The sequence below is a fragment of the Carassius auratus genome, chromosome 50 (genome assembly GCF_003368295.1).
Source record: "Carassius auratus strain Wakin chromosome 50, ASM336829v1, whole genome shotgun sequence".
Lineage (NCBI taxonomy): Eukaryota > Metazoa > Chordata > Actinopteri > Cypriniformes > Cyprinidae > Carassius > Carassius auratus.
This window is the reverse complement of record NC_039292.1, coordinates 2,550,905-2,573,944: the sequence shown is the minus strand read 5'-3', so window position 1 is coordinate 2,573,944 and position 23,040 is coordinate 2,550,905. Positions and strand designations below refer to the sequence as shown.

Below are 23,040 nucleotides of genomic sequence, written 5' to 3'. Positions count from 1 at the left end.
AGAATAATTTTTATAATTGAAACTTCTCATGAAAATGTCTACTGTTTTATGTTGTCGTTGTTTTTTCTCCCCATTAAGGCTTTTTATATATTCCTTCTTGTAAATTCTGAACTGATGTATATATAATGTCCAATTGCATTGTTGTAAATATTTTAGAACACGAATAAACAAAATGGACTTGGCTGCTCTTTGTGCAACTTTCTTTTTCTTTTTTTCATGAAGTCATCTGTGTGCACAACGCCCTGTAAATCATGTGGTTTTTCTACATAGTTTACTGCTAAACATTGAACTGCTTTACATGTTCAATATTCAACAACAACTAAAGTAATTATGTATTTATTCAGCTGGTTAATCTAGTTCAACAATCTGCTCTTGAAGAATGTGCCATGTAGTGTGTGGGTAGGGGTTGGTGATGGTTTGGGTGGAGCACTTGCATCTCTTTAAATCATGGTGTGCCCTCCATTGCGGCCCCTTTACTTGATGTCAGCACGCTAGTGATCACATCTCCAGCCTCTCAATCAGAAATCAGTCAAGCAATTGATCTCTAAAATGTCTGCTGAGTTTGAACTTTGTCCTGGAAGGAAGATAGGGGGCTCCAACCCCTGTTTTATCATCGCTGAGATTGGACAGAACCATCAAGGAGACATAGAAATAGCCAAAAAAATGATCCAAATGGCCAAGGTAAAGTACTGTTGCATTTAAAATAATAATAATAATAATAATTTTCATGCTCCATTGTAATAAAAATATATTTCAATATTGTTTTTTTTCTATACATTTTCTTAAAAATGGTCTGAGCCTGTAACACTAACATCATCACATCAAATTAACTTTAAGATTTTAGAAGCACCACTGTTTCTTATACACACATAAAAATAAAGGTTCCATGATTTTTTCTTTCTTTTTGCACTGGTACTATTTTATACACATTTAAAAATAAGATGAGGGGTTTTGCATAGAAGTTAAACATTTTATTCCCCTAAGAACCTTGCAGTGAACAGTGATTAAAAGAACCATTTTTTTTTCTTACTGTGAAGATCATTTTTAAAAAATATAAAGAAACTTGTGAAATTAGTTTTTCATTGAGAAATCATATTGTCAACCAAAATCCACCTCTACTTCTCATTTTGTCTCCACGCAGGACTGTGGAGCTGATTGTGCCAAGTTTCAAAAGAGTGAGATCGAACACAGATTCACCAAACACGCTCTGGAGCGTCCCTACACGTCCCCTCACGCCTGGGGGCCGACCTACGGGGCTCACAAGCATCATCTGGAGTTCAGTCACCAGCAGTACAGAGAACTGCAGCAGTACGCCAATGACATTGGCATCTTCTTTACAGCATCAGGGATGGATGAGGTGAACAAATGCAGAACATTTCAAATTTAAAGCGAGAGAATATATGCATGTGGTTATTTAATGTCCCTCCAAAACCAAGTAGACTCAAATGCATCTCTTAACTTTTCCTCTCCCTATCTCTGTCAGATGGCAATTGAATTTCTTCATGAAATCAATGTGCCGTTTTTCAAAGTTGCCTCAGCAGACACTAACAACATCCCTTACCTGGAGAAAACGGCCAAAAAAGGTAAAACTTACTGAAGCTGACAGCCTTTTGTAATGAAAAATCAGTAAAGATTTTCAGAAGTTGTTGTTCATCAGATGAATTAAATGGCACAAGAAGCTATCCAAACTGTGCGAATATAAGAAAAGTTCAAGCAGAAACAGAGAACTGAATAACAGTAGCTTCCCATGTGCATTTGAAGTCAGTTATTCTGGAGAAGGCTACCAGCAAAATCTCTTAGTGCTGATTGGCCAGAGAGCTGAGAGAATGAAACCTACAAATCCTGGGGCAGATTTTCTGGATTTTCATTCTTGCAGTTAGTTTCTGCAGATGCCTGCATATAAAAAGTCTGCAGATAATTTACTTTTAATGTTAACCAAGCTAATATTTTTGGCTTGTTTTTTGTAGGTCGTCCCATGGTGATATCTAGTGGAATGCAGTCGATGGAGACCATGCACTGTGTTTACCAAACCGTTAAGAAACACAATCCCAATTTTACTTTCCTGCAGTGCACCAGCGCTTATCCACTGCCGATAGAGCACGTCAACCTCAGTCTGATCCCTGTAAGACAAGCCACTTGTCAACTACATAAATTACTGATGAAAATATTCTAATGTTATGACAAGAAAAATTAGCATGAAGACGATTAATTTCATTTTTAATTTTAGCTAAATTTTAACATGCTAATTTAATATATAAAATGCTTGAATATTTCTTTTGAAAAAATTAGTCACTGGTTAATGACATCTGTTTTTTTACCAAAAGGTTTTCACTTGTTTTTGCCAAATTTTCAAACTTAAAAGATATAGAAACAAACAAAATTATTAAACCCGTAACTAAAACTAAAATGAAAACATATATATATATTTAATAGTTTATCAATGACATTAAAACAACACTGATATTTTAATATGCTAAATTAATGTATACAATGTTTGAATATTTGGTTTCACTTTGCAAAAATGAATTCTTAATTGTTTTATTCAGGGTTATTATTAACTTAAACAAATACTAAAACAAAAAAACATAAAATAAACCGAAATAAAATTAAAATGTGAAAACTTGAAGAACAAAAATTTGTTTTTTCAAGTTGTAAAAATAACAAATATTAATATTTAATAAAATCTATATAGTTATTTAATAAAAACTATATCGATGTTTAATAAAACTAATACAGGTTACAAAATTTTAAAAAACACAAAATTACTAAAACTTTAACTCAAACTAAAAATTACAACAAAATGTAAATATTTAAATATTATTATTTTTTTTATTTTTTTTGCTAAACATAATAAAATATTTAGTTGATTTTGATATACTAAAGTTAGATGTAATTTTAGTCAGTGGTATTAACTAACATGATATTGAGTTAATGGATTAAAGGATATTTTTCATCAAAAACTATGACTAAAAGGCCCACTGTATTATACAAAATTAATGAGTAATGAGGAATCTTTCTATTTCCCATTTCCTATTGCAGGAGTTCCATAAGGAGTTTCCGGACATTCCCATTGGATACTCTGGACATGAGACGGGCATCCATGTGTCTGTGGCTGCTGTGGCACTCGGGGCGAAGGTCCTGGAGCGTCATGTGACCCTGGATAAGACCTGGAAAGGCAGTGACCACGCAGCATCACTGGAGCCGGCTGAGCTGGCGGAGCTGGTGAGAGCCATCAGGACGGTTGAGATGGCAATGGGCTCGCCAATCAAACAGATGCTGCCCTGTGAGGCTTCCTGTCACAGCAAGGTCAGACACAACCCTCATTGTGACAGATTTAGCAGCAGGAGGCGTTTGAAGTGATCAGATGTGTTTATATAACAGTGTGTGTCCTTTCTTGCAGTTGGGTAAGTCGGTAGTGGCCCGGAAACCATTGCAGAAGGGCGAGATATTAACTCTCGACATGCTGACAGTAAAAGTGGCCGAACCGCAGGGTGTGAGACCAGAAAACATCTTCAAACTGGTTGGCAAGAAAATCACAGAGAACCTGGAAAAAGATGCCACCATCACTGATGCCATGATAGATGGCTGATGATTGTACACTCCATAACTAAAGGGGCAATTAAGGGGTCTGTTATTAATTATCAGTTACAGTATATAATAATAATATATATATATATATATAAACTCTCCAATAAATCACTCTTCAATATTCCAATGAGGGAGTTCTCTTATTTTATTCTTATTGTTCTTATTGTTAAAAAATTTGCAAAGAAGACGTCTTGTCTTGAGTTTGCATAGTCAGATAAGTCAGATAAACATCTTGTGTTGTATGTGTGCTATCAGGGGTTATTCCTAATGTCATGTTAAGTTTTCTTCTTTTAACCTGTCTGGTCAACTATATTATTATTGTAATTGTGGAGAATAAACTCTTTGCCAAATAAAATCTGGTTCTCAGCTGATTTCAACTTTGACTCTTTGTCTTTGTCAATGTGGAGAACTCCTTCATGAAACTTGATATTATTATTTTAAGTAAGGTGGGTTTATTGTGTATTGCTGCAATGGAAAACATCTTAATTTGTTTTACACAAAATAAATGTGTGTGACAGCATACACTTAGAGATTTTCTAATTAACAAGAAATTAACAAAGAAATACAGTTTGCTATATTTTCGTATAACGCTGCAGACTTGTGCACTCATATATAGAAATAGTATAGTACATACTGTGTCTCAGTTTTCACCTGCAGAGAAAACAAATGTGGGAGAAACTGACATTTTTAAATCTTTCTAGTCAACTGAACCAACTGGTTTATAAAATGAATTCACTTTGCACTTGAAACACTACACCACTGACACCAGCTGGTCAAAACTGTTTAAATACAATGGAAACACGCAAAGCAAACATATATATCACCTTACACAAGCCAAATGCTTTAGTGTATTCTATCATTACATATAATCTACAAATCTACAAGAAATCTGACAGTTGTGATAAAACTTTTTGACAAGGTACCGTCCCAGTGACAGCTTTTGTGCCTTTATCTATGCCTGTTAGAAGATAAGAAAACTGATAACACATTGGAATCATCTTATGAGCAGTCGGAGGAAGTCACTAACACCTGTTCTCCATCAGACGATCCGTTTAAAATGGGCCTTCGCTTGAGCCAGAGTGGTGCTTCGGTTTTGGGGCTTTTTTGGTTTGCCCTCGCACTTGCCAAACATCACGGTACACTACATCTCCCTTAAGCACTGGCATTACTGATGTTTCCAACACAGAGTTGTTTTCTTCATTGCTTACTTACTTTTTTCATATGACTCTAATTTTCGAATAAACTGTATTTAGAGTCAACAGTCTAGTTTCGTGTGAGTCCTTTGTTAGTTGCTTCCATTGAGCCATAGGCTTCAGCACATTACATTATCAACACGTTTATCGCTCTTTCACAGTAATAACTGAATGTAAACATGAGTGACTTCAAACACTTTCCATTACAATAGAAGAAATAAGAAGATAAGATCAACAGGTTATTTAACAAACTATCTCTACACCGTTCACATGCTTTAGTCTCAAAATAGACATGCATCATTTACAACTGACACATTTACACTCAAAGCACGTATTTCTTTAGAAACAGGGTAGGATATTCAGAATGTACACGTAAGCACCAAACGATAGATAACAGGGGTGGGGAACTCCGATCAGAAGAGCCACAGCCCTGCAGAGTTCAGCTCCAACCCTAATTAAAACTCACCTGCCTGTAGCTTTCTAATAACCCTTCAGACCTTGATTAGCTCGTTCAGGTGTGTTTGATTAGGGCTGAAGCAAAACTCTGCAGGGATGCGAGTCTCCAGGACTGAGGTTCGCCACCCCTGATATATAAAATAAATGCACTTTTTAAAAAAAATGAAAACTAACACTTTTTAAGCACAAATGGGAACATTATTTAGCAATAACAGTTTTATAATAGATTCAAATAAAATGTACTACCACATAAACATAACTTGTTATGAAATATGATTACTTTTCCATTACATACAAAACAGAACTATTTGAATAGCTGAAACAGTAGTACAAGCTTTCATTTTGTATTTTTTTTTTGCTGGGGTGGGGGGGGGGGGTATATTTCATCCAACGCTGTTTTGTTCTCTGTTTTCATCTGTGAGCATGCTCTTGATGTAACGTGACACATTCGTTCTGCTCTCACTGATCATTTGGTCCCCTAACCTTACCCATAATTTATTCTTAAAATCAGTGTGAAATGATTAACAAGGGTGTAGAAGCACCGAGCCCTGATTATGAGTCTAAAATAGATATTTCCTGAAAAGGTATCCCTCAATTCTGATTGGTTGATTGGAATGTTGTTCCAGGATCAATAAGGATGTTGATCCAGGAACATGTTGTACTAAGTGAAGTCACGCTAACCCTCCTACAATACACACATATACTGGTGTGCATTAGAGCCTTTAATTATCGTTCTGTATTAAAACCAGTGTTGAGCTAGTTACTAAGAAATAGTAACTAGTTAACAGTTACTAGTTACTTAATTCAAAAAGTAACTCAATTACTTTGTTGATTACTTACACCAAAAAGTAATGCATTACTGTTAAAAGTTACTTTTAGTTACTTTTTAAAAGAACTTTCTTTAATGTTCACATTAATGCGCTTTTATGCGTTATGGTTTACAAACACAGTAAAACAGAAAGGAATTTTTAAACACTATTTTGATTAAGTCAGACCAGCACAAACTGAATATTGTATATCACAAGGATTTCTGAAATAAATAACAAAACACCCGAATAATATATTCATAATCAAAAGCTAAAGTGGCTTCTGCATCATAAAAAGCTGTTGTGTTGAGCCCTTAAAAATTTTCCTTTCACAGTTTAAGTATGAACTATCAACAATGGACAACATAACACAAAACATTTTGAAATAAATAAATGAAAGCAATCTGAATTATTCAGGATCAATTTCGAGAAACATACATACATACATATGTGTGTATATAATGGGTCTACACTTTGCTGTAGACCCATTCCACATAATGATATTCATTAAAACTGTATGTTAACACGTATCTTGCTGCATGAATCCGTGAGTAGGCTACAGTTTACAAATCCATGGGAACGGATTGCGAAAGTGTGCGCGCAGATTATGAATTCGCAAGCGCACGGATTGGAAATTTGTGGGCTAGGATAGGACATTCAAACCAGAAAGACACAGCTTACATTAAATTAAACATAAAAGGTTTTTGTCTTTATGCTCAACTAAAGTGGAATAATGAGCATATTTCCACTTTGAGAAACTCGTGTTGCTCTCGCCTTGACTCGCCATGACTGCCGCACATACTTGAATAAACGGAAACACGCCCACAGTGCGTCCTAGTGTTTACAGTGGTTGGCATCCACCAATCCTACAATGCGTCGCTGCTGCAAACAGGTTAGGCTGCACTTCAGTCAAAATTAATTATTTTTTAAAAAGTGACAGACAATGAACCATATGGTAACGGTAACGGAGTTAATTTATTTTAAAAGTAATGCGTTACAGTATTAGTTACTGTCAAATGGAACTGCGTTACAGTAACGCATTACTAATAACACGTTACTGCCCAACACTGATTAAAACACACACACATGTTGGTATAAGTAGTTTATGGGGACTCTCCATAGGCGTAATGGTTTTTATTCTGTACAAACTGTATGTTCTATTGCCCTACCTCAACCCTACACCTACACATAACCCTCACAGGAAAATGTATGCATTTTTGGATTTTCTAAAAAAAACTCATTCTGAATGATTTATAAGCCTTTTGAATTACGGGGACACTGAAAATGTCCTCATAAATCACCTCCTCATTGTAATACCTGTGTCATAACAATGTCATTATACAAATGTGTGTCCTCATTAACCACATAAACAAGCTTACACACCCACATATCGGAAATCGAGCAGTTGATACAACCAGGAGAAAATAAAGTCATCGCTGCCCCACGACTTTTATTAAATACAATTTAAATACCGAATCACTACATTATATTTTCCAGCAACGAGAGGATAAAATTGCGTTTTTTCAGTAAACTCACTCTAAAAAAGAGAAACGCACATACACACAACTTCCACCTCTCTCTCTCTCTCTCTCTCTCTCTCTCTCTCTCTCTCTTTCTCTCTCTTTTTCAAATTGACAGTATTTGAGAAAAGGGTTTAGTGATTTCTAATTTTTGGGTGGACTAGCCCCCATCAATGTCCATGGTGGTTATCGCCCTGATCAGACATGGAAATATGTTTTGGGACTATCTTCATTTGAAGGACCTTCTGGCCCTTCCCCTACCCCAACCCCTCCAACCAAAAGAGAATCGAGACACCCCTATACTTCATGTGAAGGGGAAGGGCTAGGGGTAGAATTGGGATTGGGCCTAAATCTGTAGCCTTAAGGAGATTAACATATTTCTTAAAAGCCACTGATTCTCTTGTCTTGGCAGCTAATACATTGTTTTTGTCTGGGGCACAGAAATTAATGTTCTGTGGACAGATTGCTCTAAATAAGTTTTCTCTAAATAAATTGCTCGCTGCTATCTAAAGAGCTGATTGGTTTTTTCAAAAGAAGGTTTTGGAGAGGGAGAGGGAGAGGGAATGGACAGCAAACACTTGTTTTAATAGAGTCCGAAGGATAACAAAAAAAACTGATAATTCCTGATGTTCGCTGAAGATGGCCTCTGACCCAAAAGATTGTCTTTTCCGTCTGCAACAGCACAGATCTCAAACCCTTCCTTTAATTGAAGAGATCAAACACATCAGCTCTGGTCTGTCTTTGAACCGCCTCCTTTATTTCATGAAAAGCCTAAACTTGTAGAATTAAAACTCTCTGGGTTTTGAGATTAAAATGTGAAGGGGAAAATAATATTTTCCTAAAACCTGTTAGATTTATACAATGGACAAAAAATGAGCAAAAATCTATGATGAGATTCATCATTAAACATTTCTATTATTATCTGTGCATGCATCTTTTAGGGGAATTTGTAGATGTTTTGAACATGCCAGCCAAAAATTCAATTTCATGTAAAATTAGATAATCATGTTACACTGCTGCTCTCTTGTGGTGGGTGAGTGTAATATACTGTAAATTATAATATCTAATATCAAACACTTTTTCCTTCTTTTGTTTAATACAGTCACTGGGACAATGTCCTTTCAATAGGTATACATTTATACCTTATTTGCCCCTAAAGGATGCATTTTAGTAGCGTTTTTAGTGGTATTTGTACTAAAGGTGTTGATATTCATACCTATACCTTCGTTTACAATAGTATTTTTATATTACTGTATTTGATTCACTGTTATTGCATTATTGGGTGTTTTGTTATATTTAATATTTTTTTTCCTCCTAAAAGCAAGTTCAAATTCAGTTTTTGCTTCTGCTTGCTTCTTAATCTCACGCATCACATCTCCTTAACAGAGAAGCATCTTAAATAATACTTTATTTATTAAATGTTTTGTTTCATACATTACACAACCCCTAGACGCCACGCAATTAGGGAGAAGTAACAGAGCCATAAAAGCCTAACGCGTCAAATTCGATATAAAACATAAAACACATATTCAAGCTTTTAAAAAGATTTTTACATTTCGTATCAGAGTTCAAGAATTTTCATTTCTACTATACGCCAGAATTGTTTAATTATCGTAAAGTTTTCGCTAAGAAAACAGAAAACACTTACAGGTGCTCTTCCTCCTCCTATTGAGAGTTTTTTTCCCTCGCGTTATCTGGATAGTAGCTTTTGGACATCTATCAAGAGTTGTTTGCTCACTCTCAGTGACTGTTGTAAATCAGCACACGTTGTCATTGCGTTTCTCGAGTTTAGATGAATGTCTCAGAGATCGCAGAGTGATACGAGACACAGTGTAATATAGATTTCAGGACATTATTTACGATTCAGAGAGACCCGTATAAAGCCTTTGTTTGATTAAACTTCAGCATTTCTTCTCTCTATTTAATAATCTAATCAATTAAAGAATTTATTCTCATATAGAAGTGTCCAGTCCGTATAAAGAGCAGTGTTTGTGTTATTTCCGCGGCGATGGAGAGTAACATGATCGACGAGGTGATCTCAGGTGTCTGTGACCCGTCCGCCCGAAAGCCTCACCGGGCGGCTCTGATTCTGGCCCGCGGTGGCAGTAAAGGAATCCCTCTGAAGAACATCAAGAATCTGGCCGGTGTTCCTCTCATCGCGTGGGTTCTGAGAGCTGCCTTGGATTCAGAAGTCTTTGAGAGGTAACTTTTTGTTTTATTATAATGGCTATAATATAGGCTTGTTTGACTTTTGTGCATGAGAAAAATTAAGTGAAATGTTAATGAAAGGACAAGAACTTACTTATTCTAAATAAAATCTGATGTAGTATTTTAAAATAAGATTTTAAAAGACTTTTACTCTTTTGTCGTTGTGTACGTAAAATACATAGAACAAAAGGTTGTTAAGAAGAAGAAAGAAAGAAAGAAAGAAAGAAAGAAAGTCAAATCAGTGATGTTATGTTTGGCAGCGTGTGGGTTTCCACGGATCATGATGAGATCGAGCGCGTCGCAAGAGTCTGGGGCGCAAAAGTTCATCGGCGCAGTCCTGAAGTGTCCAAAGATTCGTCCAGTTCACTGGAGACCATCCAGGAGTTCATCCGAGTGAGACCCGGTGAGACACACCTCGAGTCGTTTTTATACCTCACAAACCTAAAATTAGATTCACATTACAAACCATGAAGTGATGTTTTTTTTTTTTTTTTTTTTTTGTCCTGCTATAATTTTCCAGCGGAAGTGTGTATGAATTTATGGAGTTTTACTAAAACAAACAATATATATATATATATATATATATATATATATATATATATATATATATATATATATATATATATATACATATATATATATATATATATATATATATATATATATAACAGAAAAGAATGCAGCGAGCTCATATTAATGACTTCATAAGTTGGAAATAGATGGTTTCCGATAGTACACTGTAAACGATTTCTCTTGTTTTCACAGTATTATTGCTGTATTATCAGAGAAAGCTTACTGTAGAAACAGTTTACAGTAAGTTGCTGTCAATTTTATAACTTTTGCAGTATTATTGCTGTATTTCCAGCTTTGTCTTACTGTAGAAACTATTTACAGGACAGTTGCTGTCAATTTATGCTATTCTTTGAAAAAAACAATAGAGTGGGAAAATAATTACAGTAATCCTTATATTACTGTTAAATTGATGACAGTAATAATCCAGTTTACAAGGAATTTTATTTATTAATTATATATTTATTTATAAGGAATTTTATAATACATCTTTCATATGGTAACCCATATATTAAGGCATTTGGCATTTAGTTAAAAAAAGTTGAATGATTTATGTGGGTGTTTTTTAATTGCGTATCTTTATGGTTGCCAGATTTTGACACAAAACCCACCTAATCTCATAGGTTATAGCCAACAATTTTGTTGGTGGGAGGTAGTTGTAGAGATGTAGATGTCAAAAATATAGGCTAGGTAAATAGATAAAATCAATTCCCATGATATATTTTTAATATTATTATTTTGCTTTCTATTAAACACACTAATTACATAAAGAGCGGAATCGTACGCGATATACCTGGCAACCAATCATTTAAACCGTCAGCCTGCACTCATTTTCCAATTCATTTTCTGAGCCTTTGAGGATGAACAAGACCAACGAGAACCAGTCAGGTGAGATCTACAATTTTATTCAATATCTTAAAGATGTGTATTTCAAAAAGTTTCACCCCAAAGGGAAGATATTCGTTTTAACGTTACCACTAAATAATCGGTGGTGAGTTTGATAGTAGTCTGTAACACAAACATTCTAATGTTAACCAAATATTAATTATCACAAGGTTTGCTGTTAATGTTAGTTAATAATTTCAAGTTTAGAACAAAGTAATCGAAATGTTCTTCTTTCTGAACATTTGTGTGTAACTTACACCGTGTGCGTGTGTCCTGTCGCGATCGAGGCCTTACGCGCCTAAACCTAAAGCTATGTTCGAAATCGACCTATTACACTAATGTTATCCACAACTTGAAGGGACAATCACACTGTTTTCAGTTATATTATGCATTTATTGCGTGAGTACAACCGATGTATTCATTTAAAGTGAATACACAGGCAGTGAAAGTCGGGCCGGTTTAATTCCCTCGTCTCGGTATAGTCCTTCTTCAGACCAGACGTTCCCATGATTTTGCTCACTCGTTTTCATTAACTTCTTCAAGTGCATTAATATCTGAATACAGCCACTGCCAACGCACTGCGGATAATTTAGTTGTATATTTGATATTGTTTGATATTCACGATAATGGCTATTATAATCCCCGTATTCTTGTCACTTTGGTTGCTTCTCATTTCTTATTTGTGACAAATCAGGTTCTCCCTCGAAATCGGGTCTCTGTTAGGACACCAAGAGATCTCAAATTAATTGTAATAGGTACATAAATAAATAATAATAATTTAATAGATTAGCCATTTTTTTACAAGTAATAAATGAAATGCACAGGTTGAATAATTAATACTAGCATTCAATTATTTGATTTACTTAAATTATATGTTAAGTTTTTTTTGTGCTATTTTTAAGTTGCATTTAAGTTGATAGCTTGTCATTTCTGGTCTTTGAAATTTGTTTTCTTTTCAAATTATTTAATTTGACTCTATATATTGGAATTGTTTTGTAACCTCTTTATGTTTTAACTGATCCATGTTTCTCTTTGTCTTACAGGTAAAAATCATTGGTGAAGTCACCAGATGTGGATGGGTAAGTACTGCATCTAAAGTTAAAATTGTTTGGAAATAAGATTAGAAATGCCTTTATCTTGCAAAGTGTGTCAGTACTCTGTAAAGTCTATTCCAGAATTTGTCAGACTTGCTAAGGAACACAGGAATCTTGCAAACTATAGATTCTCTTGTGGATTTTTCCAGTGTCCATGTAACTTCAAAACTGCCGTTGGCCTTCGTACACATATGTATCGTAACCATGCAGTGATTACACCAAGTGCTGACAAATCACACAGTGGTGTTAATATGACATGCCAGGTCATGGGATGTTCTTTCACTCCCACATCTGGGGATGCATGGTGAAACGAATATCTCTGTGTAGGTCTATGCAGTGTTGAATATGTTTTTCATTTCTTTCAGCGTGTATGTTGTTCGACATTGCAGCGTGCTGATGAGTTAATAAAGAGGTAAGTCATTTTCAAGTCTGTTTATCACATTGATGTCGGTCAAGCTGTAGTGCAACTTAATTTTTGTGTTTTGTTCTCTATAGGCAGCAAAAACCTGGGATTTGCATTGGCCCTGTCAAGTCTGGAGAGTGTTTTCACCATTTAATGAATTAAATTGTAATAAAAGTTTTTAAATGGACTTCTGAGTGTTGTCATAATTTACGTGACATTTAATAATCAGTAATATAACTGTGTGAACTTTTTTTGCATACAAGCCTTTATATTTCATTCTTTTTAGGGCCCGAGCACCGATGGTGTGAGGACCCTCTTGGAATTGCTCCGTTTATTATTATTAGGGCTCAAGCCTGGAGGGCGAGAGCCCTATTGTTTTCCTTAGGATTATTTGTTATTATTATTATTATTATTTTTCTTCAAGGTTTCGGGGGCTTTTGGGGCCCTTAACATGCTTAAAAAGTCTTGAAAATTGGCACACACATTGGAACCTGCGGCCATTAGGGCCGGGCAGAGACTGATACACGGGCGTGGCACAGGGGCTCTACAGCGCCCCCTGGAATACTGAGGGCCATATATCATACATACTTGCACGTAGACACACGAAACTCGGTACACATGTAGATCTCATCAAACCAAACAACTTTTGTACTGCATGTCATAGGCTCCGCCCAACAGGAAGTTGGATATTTAGGGTTTAGTATTCATATTTTTCGTCAAAGTTGTGGGGGCTTTTGGGGTCCTTAACATACTCAAAAAACTCTTGAAAATTTGCGCACACTTTGGAATCTGTGGCCTTTAGGAGCCTGCAGAGGCTGGGACCCGGGCGTGGCACAGGGGCTCTACGGCGCCCCCTGGATCACAGTCAGAAATGTTGATGTATAGCTCACACATACTTGCACATATTCATATGAAACTCAGTACACATATAGATCTCATCGTGCCGAACAACTTTCATATTGCATGTCATAGGCTCCGCCCATCAGGAAGTCAGCTATTTAGAGTTATGTAAAAAGCGCATGCTCTGGAATTTGAAATACTTGTCATAGGTTTTTTTGCCGATTGCCACCAAATTCGGTCAACATGATCTCAAGACATTGGGGATGAAAAATTGCCAGGAGATTTTTGATATCTCGAACGGTTTGCTCGTGGTGAGGTGTTGAAATTATGGCGAGAAATGAGAAACAGGAAGTGTCTAATACCATCCACATACATTTCCTGATTTTAATCAAACTTCATCAGATTATTCGTTGTATGATGTCGATCGCATATATGTGACTATTAGGAGTCAAAGTTATAGCGCCACCAACTGGCAGCAGGAAGTGTGTCATTTTCAAAATGCTTTGAATTCAGCATCTTATTTTTACTCGATTTGCTTCAAACTTCATCAGAATAATGTTAAAACACAGCCGATATAAATCTGCTGGGGGGATATTGATATCTAAAAATATTGTTGCCGTGGCAACATGTCAAACTGCAATACTTCTCAGGTGATTTTGAGGCTTATAACATGCTTAGAATTTCATCAAACTCAGAACACATATCAGTATTTATGATAACTAGACACTGGCAAAAGTTCATAAGAGGGCGTGGAAGAGGCACTCTATAGCGCCACCTTTTGTCAAAAGTGGGGGGGTTAGTTTTAGCTACAGACACCAAACTCGGTACAAAAATTGTTCTCATCAAGACGGACAACTTTCTAATTCACAGTCATTAGCTACGATCAACAGGAAGTAAGCTATTTTGATTTGAATGTGGATTTTTTTTTACATTTAACTGTGAATTAATGCATACTGCTCAGAGGAGAGTAACACTATACACACCAAACTTTGTCTACATGATGCCAAAACATTTTAAACAACTTAAATTGCCAATGGATTTTGGATAGCTTGAACGGTTTTGTAGTGGTGATTTTTTTAAATGACAGTAAAAATGGAATTATTAATTTTCCTGCATTTTTAAATTCCAAACACTTCAAAACCTTTTTTCTTACAGAAAAAAAGTCATTCTGAGTAAATATGGATAGTTTCACGACTTTACAACACTGTATGGATAACAGAAAATTAAAAAACTGTCAGACATCTCATCTCACTCTGTCCCTCTGTTTGAGTGTGTGTGCTTAGACTTCCATTGTCTGAGAGAAATTGCGCCCCTACAGGTGCAATTACCGGACTTTTACTTTCATTTTTAAATCGGTTAAAAATAAACATAAATACTTAGATTTAATTCACACTGACAAGCTAAACCAACATATCTGATTATTACCGGCTCAGGGCTCATGGATAAATTATTTCTGGCCAGAGATACGTGAGAAATAGGAGAGATGAATCACCGCTGTGATCCGAGCGTCTGGAGTAAAGAGCTCAGAAAAAACGAATTTATTCCTGTTTTAAAGCTTTTAAAAATAAATTATTACAGCGATATCACACAATCAACCAATTAGAACACACCAAGAGCTAAATTCAGATGTTTTTGAACTGTTTGTGTGAAAATGAAATATTTGTGGCTGCCTTTCTGAAATCACCGCCTCCGATCAGCGCGTACAGTGTCGAGCTCAAAACAAACGAATTTATTCTTGTTTAAGAGCTTTTTTAAATAAAACATTACCACAAATGCACACAATAAGCCATTTGTAACACAACAAGAGCTAAATGCAGGTGTTTGTGACCCGTTTAGTGAAAGACTATTGAAAGCGATTGGCAGAATAACATATTTCTTGAGCTGCAGGATTCTGGCTTTCGTCGTACGAACGAACACATCACGGACAAGATTATTTCAAAATACATAATAGCTTGGCGAATATAAACGAAAACAGCCACGTGAACATAAACTGTTGAGAAATATATCTGAAGTGGATCTACTGGATTTTAATATTAAGTGACCGCATATACCAGCTGCTTCTGTCTTCAATTTTAATCTATATAAAAAATGAAACTCATTCATCTTGGCTGCTTTTTTTAATGTGTGTACGTATTTATTTATTTATTATTTTGCTCTAACAAGAATTAATCTATATTTAATTAAATCAATTACATTTTATTTTACATTTTATTTGTCCATTTCTGCATCTAAACGCCTAAAACATAAAACATGCTCTATTATACTATTGTTAGCAATTTCTTTATCGTCCAATTTATCTGGTGTACACACTTTTATTTTCATAATAAACTTGTTTGTTAGATTATACACAGTTACAGTGGTCTATAATAAATATTGACAGGTTTTATTCAAGCTGTTTAGAATGATTGCAGTAGGCTAATTTTTTGAAATGTAAATAAAAAAAATAATAAAAAAAATAAATAAAAAACATTGGAAAACAATAACTGTTGTACATTTTTATACATTTTGTATAATTTCATAGTTTATGCATTATAGTTATAAAAACAAATAAATTTAGCCACTCACATAGAAATCTTATAGGCCTTATCCTTTTCTGACAGTTTTAGGGATTTTTAAAAATCCTAAAAAACCTTATTTGTGCTGCAAATCATAATTTCAAACTCAAACAGTAAATATTCAGTTCATGCTTTATAAAGCCTTGTCCCAATATTAATAGTCAGTAGTAAGCAGTTTATAAATACAGCTATAAAAAACTTGTTCTTGGTTTATAAGCACATTTATTAAAAAGGAGAGTAAAGGGTCAGTTATCTTCCTATGAAAAATAAAAAAATAAAAATAAACAAACAACAACACAGATTGATACAGAACTCAGAAATTTTATTGTGGATTTATGATAAAATCAGCCTGTAAATGAATTCATACTCCTCCAAGAAGACACAAGTAGTTCACACCAAACTTTTTTAACATGAAGCTAATATACTGAAGATGTTAAATTGCGAATGGGTTTAGGATACCTTAAATGGTGTGGCCATAGCGATTTATTAAAGTAAAATAAAAAAAATACAATCGTTATTTTACTATATCTTTAAAATTTTCATAATTTTTTTATATACATAGAAGTCATCATTTGAAGGAAGCACAGTAAGTTTCATAGCTTTATCATTTTCAAGAGCCAGCATAAAATTAAAACTATCATAACTTATAAATCAAGCTTGCAATTCTTAGTACCAATAATGGCCACCAGATGGAGCTATATGATTACTTTTAAATAATTATTGTAAAACAAGTATGATTTAAATAATTTATAGAAATCTTTAAAAAAAATAATAATATGAATTGTATGTATTTTACTGATAAAATGACCCTCACTTAATTAGAATAACAAGCTGAAGTATTGTGAACTGTATATTAAGAATAATTCTTTATAGGCTTTATGGACAGATACGTTTTGAGTGACTCTTGAAGGTTCAGCACAACATCCTCTTTTACCACTGTTTAAAGAATTTATCTTACAGAACAGATGCGAATGAATTTTGGATAGCTTGAATGGTTTTGTCGTGGTGATTTTTTGAAATAACAGTAAAAAAGTAACCAGTAAATGTCTTTTATTTTTTTAAAGTGCAGCTTCTAAACACTTCAAAAAAATGTACACATAGAATACAAGTCATTCTGAGGAAATATGCATAGTTTCATGATTATACAACATTATATGGATGATAGAAAATTAAAAAACTATCATACATCTGATGTCACTCTGTCCCTCTGTCACTGTGGTTAATGTGTGTGTGTGTGTGTGTGTGTGTTTGTGTGTGTGTTAAGTGAATTAGGTGTGAAACTATCAGGGAGCATTTAGTCTCCTGCGCCAACATTTTACAGAACTGCCACTTTCCTGTAGTCTCCAGAATTACGATGTGTCAGGTTCTGAGAGACTTAAGATTCCAAAAAATTATTTAATTAGAATACCATGAAGTATTGTGAAATACTATATATTAAGACTTTATATATAGGCTTAATGAACAGATTAGAGTGACTCGTGAAGGACCAGCACCACCTCCTTTTGTCCGATGGTTTGAGGAATATATCTTCCAGAATCCAGGATTAAGATTTAGGAGCTCATTTTTATTCCACCTCCTTTCCTGAAAGTCTGTCTTGCAGAATTGACTAAAAATTTATCTTCACATTAATTCCTAATTATTTTACAATTCTTTTGTCAGTTCTTCTTGACCTGTTTTTCTCCTCCAGCTTTCCTGGACTATTGTATAGCACTCATAAATGATTAAATAAAAAATAATGGTAGTTATTAAGATTGGTATGGTTTGGAATTGGTCAAATGTGCTTGGAAAAAAATCACAATAAAACAATGTTTTAATGTTTAAGTTTGGAATATTAACTGACATGAATGAATGCTATATAAATATTGTTCATGTTAACATAATGTTTATAAATGAAATCTTATTGTACAGTGTTACTAAAGTTATATATATATATTGTTCTGTGAATGTGATTTTAAAGTCTAGATGATTCGGATTAACCCTTTAACTGCTGTATCCTTTAAAACCTCACTGCCAGAGGGATATTGTGAATGCATGTGCCCGCTGGGCACAGTTTACCTGATGCCACGGGGGGGTTATGGCATTGGTGGCTTGAGCCCGCCATCGCTGCTTGCAGCTATATTTTATTATTATTATTTTTTTTTTTTCAACGTTACGGGGGCTTTTGGGGTCCTTAACATGCTCGAAAAGTCTTGAAAATTGGCACACACCTTGGAACCTGCGGCCATTAGGGCCGGGCAGAGACTGATACATGGGCGTGGCACATGGCCTCTACAGCGCCCCCTGGAATACTGAGGGCCATATATCATACATACTTGCACGTAGACACACGAAACTTGGTACACATGTAGATCTCATCAAACCAAACAACTTTCGTACTGCATGTCATAGGCTCCGCCCAACAGGAAGTTGGCTATTTAGGGTTTAGTATTCATATTTTTCGTCAAAGTTGTGGGGGCTTTTGGGGTCCTTAACATACTCAAAAACTCTTGAAAATTTGCGCACACTTTGGAATCTGGGGCCTTTAGGAGCCTGCAGAGGCTGGGGCCCGGGCGTGGCACAGGGGCTCTACGGCGCCCCCTGGATCACAGTCAGAAATATTGATGTATAGCTCACACATACTTGCACATATTCATATGAAACTCAGTACACATATAGATCTCATCGTGCCTGAACAACTTTCGTATTGCATGTCCTAGGCTCTGCCCAACAGGAAGTCAACTATTTAGAGTTATGTAAAAAGCGCATGCTCTGGAATTTGAAATACTTGTCATAGGTTTTTTGCCGATTGCCACCAAACTCGGTCAACGTGATCTCAAGACATTGGGGATGAAAAATTGCCAGGGGATTTTTGATATCTCGAACGGTTTGCTCGTGGCGAGGCGCAGAAATTATGGCGAGAAATGAGAAACAGGAAGTGTCTAATACCATCCACATACATTTCCTGATTTTTATCAAACTTCATCAGATTATTCGTTGTATGATGTCGATCGCATATATGTGACTATTAGGAGTCAAAGTTATAGCGCCACCAACTGGCAGCAGGAAGTGTGTCATTTTCAAAATGCTTTGAATTCAGCATCTTATTTTTACTTGATTCGCTTCAAACTTCATCAGAATAATGTTAAAACACAGCCGATATAAATCTGCTGGGGGGATATTGATATCTAAAAATATTGTTGCCGTGGCAACATGTCAAACTGGAATACTTCTCAGGTGATTTTGAGGCATATAACATGCTTAAAATTTAATCAAACTCAGAACACATATCAGTATTTATGATAACTAGACACTGGCAAAAGTTCATAAGAGGGCGTGGAAGAGGCACTCTATAGCGCCACCTTTTGTCAAAAGTGGGGGGGTTAGTTTTAGCTACAGACACCAAACTAGGTACAAAAATTGTTCTTATTAAGACAGACAACTTTCTAATTCACAGTCATCAGCTACGATCAACAGGAAGTCAGCTATTTTGATTTGAATGTGGATTTTTTTTACATTTAGCTGTGAATTAATGCATACTGCTCAGAGGAAAGTAACACTATACACACCAAACTTTGTCTACATGATGCCAAAACATTTTAAACAACTTAAATTGCCAATGGATTTTGGATAGCTCGAACGGTTTTGTCGTGGTGATTTTTTTAAATGACAGTAAAAATGGAATTATTAATTTTCCTGCATTTTTAAATTCCAAACACTTCAAAACCTTTTTTCATACAGAAAAAAAGTCATTTTGAGGAAATATGCATAGTTTCATGACTTTACAACACTGTATGGATAACAGAAAATTAATAAAAACTGTCAGACATCTCATCTCACTCTGTCCCTCTGTTTGAGTGTGTGTGCTTAGACTTCCATTGTCTGAGAGAAATAGCGCCCCTACAGGTTCAATTCCCGGACTTTTACTTTCACTTTTAAATCGGTTAAAAATACAAACAAATACTTAGATTTAATTCACACTGACAAGCTAAACCAACATATCTGATTATTACCGGTTCAGGGCTCATGGATAAATTATTTCTGGCCAGAGATACGTGAGAAATAGGAGAGATGAATCACCGCTGTGATCACGAGTGTCTGGAGTAAAGAGCTCAGAGAAAACGAATTTATTCCTGTTTTAAAGCTTTTAAAAATAAATTATTACAGCGATATCACACAATCAACCAATTAGGAACACACCAAGAGCTAAATTAAGATGTTTTTGAACTGTTTGTGTGAAAATGAAATATTTGTGGCTGCCTATCTGAAATCACCGCCTCCGATCAGCGCGTACAGTGTCGAGCTCAAAACAAACGAATTTATTCTTGTTTAAGAGCTTTTTTAAATAAAATATTACCACAAATGCACACAATAAACCCATTGTAACACAACAAGAGCTAAATGCAGGTGTTTGTGACCTGTTTAAGTGTGCAAGACTATTTGAAAGCGCGACTGGCAGAATAACATATCTTCGAGCTGCAGGTTTCTGCCTTTCGTCGTACGAACGAACACATCACGGACAAGATTATTTCAAAACATAATAGCTTGGCGAATATAAACGAAAACAGCCACGTGAAAACTGTGAAATAAATCTGAAGGGATCTACTGGATTTGAATATTAAAGTGACCACATTTACCACTTGCTTCTGTCTTCAATTTTAATCTATATAAAAAAGGAAACTCATTCGACTTGGCTGCTTTTTTAATGTGTGCGTATTTATTTATTTACCTTTTTATACATTTTGTATAATTTCATAGTTTGTGTATTACAATTATAAAAACAAAAATAAATTTAGCCACTCACATAGAAATAGCTTAGGTCTTATCCTTTTCTGACAGTTTTAGGGATTTTTAAAAATCCTAAAAAAAACTTATTTGTGCTGCAAATAATAATTTCAAACTCATTTGATACTGACCTATGACATCCTGTGACATTATATTTATTGAATTTACATAATCTCATGGATGTAACAGTAAATCTGTTCAGCTCACAGATCAATACTAAGCTGTAATGCAAGCAGAACTTTCACAAATGCTTATGAGTCATTTAAGGATTTAATAACACTGTAAAATAATGTCTAATTTGTTAACATTAGTAAATGCATTGATAACACTTTATAATAACTGCACTCATTAGTAAATAGTCAGTTCATGCTTTATAAAGCCTTGTCCCAATATTAATAGTCAGTAGTAAGCAGTGTATAAATACAGCTATAAATAGCTTGTCCTTGGTTTATAAGCACATTTATTAAAAAGGAGAGTAAGGTTATCTTCCTATGAAAAATAAAAGATAAAAATAAACAAACAACAACACAGATTGATACAGAACTCAGAATTTTATTGTGGATTTATGATAAAATCAGCCTGTAAATGAATTCATACTCCTCCTCATACTACTCCATACTCCTTTTTCAACATTATGCCAATATACTGAGATGTTAAATTGTGAATGGGTTTAGGATAGCTTAAATGGTGTTGCCATAGAGATTTATTAAAGTAACATAAAAAAATACAATAGTTATTTTACTATATCTTTACAATTTTTCATTCTAAATCTTCATAATTTTTTATATAAGTAGAAGTCCTCATTTGAAGGAAGCACAGTAAGTTTCATAGCTTTATCACTTTCAAGAGCCAGCATAAAATTTAAACTATCATAACTTATAAATCAAGCTTGCAATTCTTAGTACCTATAATGGCCACCAGAGGGAGCTATAGGATTATTTTTAAATAATTATTGTAGAAACGAGTATGATTTAAATAATTTATAAAAATCTTTCAAATAAAATAATATGTATTTTAGGAATTTTACTGATAAAATGACCCTCACTTAATTAGAATAACAAGCTGAAGTATTGTGAACTGTATATTAAGAATAATTCTTTATAGGCTTTATGGACAGATACGTTTTGAGTGACTCTTGAAGGATCAGCACCACATCCTCTTTTACCACTGTTTAAAGAATTTAATCTTACAGAACAGGTGTGAATGAATTTTGGATAGCTTGAATGGTTTTGTCGTGGTGATTTTTTGAAATAATAGTAAAAAAGGAACCAGTAATGTCTTTTTGTTTTTTTAAAGTGCAGCTTCTAAACACTTTAAAAAAATGTACACATAGAAGACCAGTCATTCTGAGGCATATTTCCTCAGAATGACTGGTCTCATGACCATAGTTTCATGACTATACAACACTATATGGATGATAGAAAATTAAAAAACTATCATACATCTGATGTCACTCAGTCCCACTGTCACTGTGGGTAATGTGTGTGTGTGTGTGTGTGTGTGTTAAGTGAATTAGGTGTGAAACTATCAGGGTGCATTTAGTCTCCAGCGCCAACATTTTACAGAACTGCCACTTTCCTGGAGTCTCCAGAATTACTCGGTGTCAGGCTCTGAGAGACTTAAGATTCCAAAAAATGATTTAATTAGAATACCTTGAAGTATTGTGAAATACTATATATTAAGGCTTTATATATAGGCTTTATGAACAGATTAGAGTGACTCGTGAAGGACCAGCACCACCTCCTCTTGTCCGATGGTTTGAGGAATATATCTTCCAGAATCTGGATTAAGATTTAGGAGCTAATTTTTATTCCACCTCCTTTCCTGAAAGTCTGTCTTGCAGAATTGACTAAAAATTAATCTTCACATTATTTCCTAATTATTTGCAATTCTTTTTGTCAGTTCTTCTTGACCTGTTTTTCTCTTCCAGCTTTCCTGGACTATTGTATAGCACTCATAAATGATTAAATAAAAATAATGGTAGTTATTAAGATTGATATGGTTTGGAATTGGTAAAATGTGCTTGGAAAAAAAATCACAATAAAACAATATTTTAATGTTTAAGTTTGGAATATTAACTGACGTGAATGAATGCTATATAAATATTGTTCATGTTAACATAATGTTTATGAATGGAAATCTTATTGTAAAGTGTTACTAA

General features: G+C 34.7%; 2 protein-coding genes and 1 long non-coding RNA gene across 4 annotated transcripts; all 3 read left to right on the top strand.

Annotated features, from left to right (window-relative positions):
* The first annotated feature begins 439 nt into the window (after positions 1-439).
* LOC113066635 (sialic acid synthase-like) lies at positions 440-3,741 on the top strand. The gene is made up of 6 exons (XM_026238572.1): positions 440-681; positions 1,142-1,357; positions 1,484-1,583; positions 1,968-2,122; positions 3,040-3,306; positions 3,401-3,741. Exons 1-6 carry the CDS (start codon positions 550-552, stop codon positions 3,587-3,589), a joined length of 1,059 nt encoding a protein of 352 aa, XP_026094357.1. The 5' UTR covers positions 440-549; the 3' UTR covers positions 3,590-3,741.
* Positions 3,742-9,501: 5,760 nt separating this feature from the next.
* On the top strand, positions 9,502-10,242 carry LOC113066373 (N-acylneuraminate cytidylyltransferase B-like). The gene is made up of 2 exons (XM_026238285.1): positions 9,502-9,765; positions 10,032-10,242. Exons 1-2 carry the CDS (start codon positions 9,572-9,574, stop codon positions 10,240-10,242), a joined length of 405 nt encoding a protein of 134 aa, XP_026094070.1. The 5' UTR covers positions 9,502-9,571.
* Positions 10,243-10,994: 752 nt separating this feature from the next.
* Positions 10,995-12,910, top strand: LOC113066639 (uncharacterized). 2 transcript variants are annotated; one of them, XR_003279209.1, is made up of 5 exons: positions 10,995-11,229; positions 11,921-11,981; positions 12,270-12,305; positions 12,686-12,732; positions 12,816-12,910. It is a non-coding gene; the product is annotated as an uncharacterized LOC113066639 (long non-coding RNA). The 2 variants fall into 2 exon arrangements; XR_003279208.1 differs by lacking the exon at positions 11,921-11,981.
* Positions 12,911-23,040: the final 10,130 nt, after the last annotated feature.

Coding starts and splice junctions, on each gene's coding strand:
- LOC113066635 (XM_026238572.1), top strand. CDS start 550: ATGTCTGCTGAGTTTGAACTTTGTCCTGGAAGGAAGATAGGGGGCTCC. Junction 1,358..1,483: donor CAGCATCAGGGATGGATGAG/GTGAACAAATGC, acceptor TATCTCTGTCAG/ATGGCAATTGAATTTCTTCA. Junction 1,584..1,967: donor GGAGAAAACGGCCAAAAAAG/GTAAAACTTACT, acceptor TGTTTTTTGTAG/GTCGTCCCATGGTGATATCT.
- LOC113066373 (XM_026238285.1), top strand. CDS start 9,572: ATGGAGAGTAACATGATCGACGAGGTGATCTCAGGTGTCTGTGACCCG. Junction 9,766..10,031: donor GATTCAGAAGTCTTTGAGAG/GTAACTTTTTGT, acceptor TATGTTTGGCAG/CGTGTGGGTTTCCACGGATC.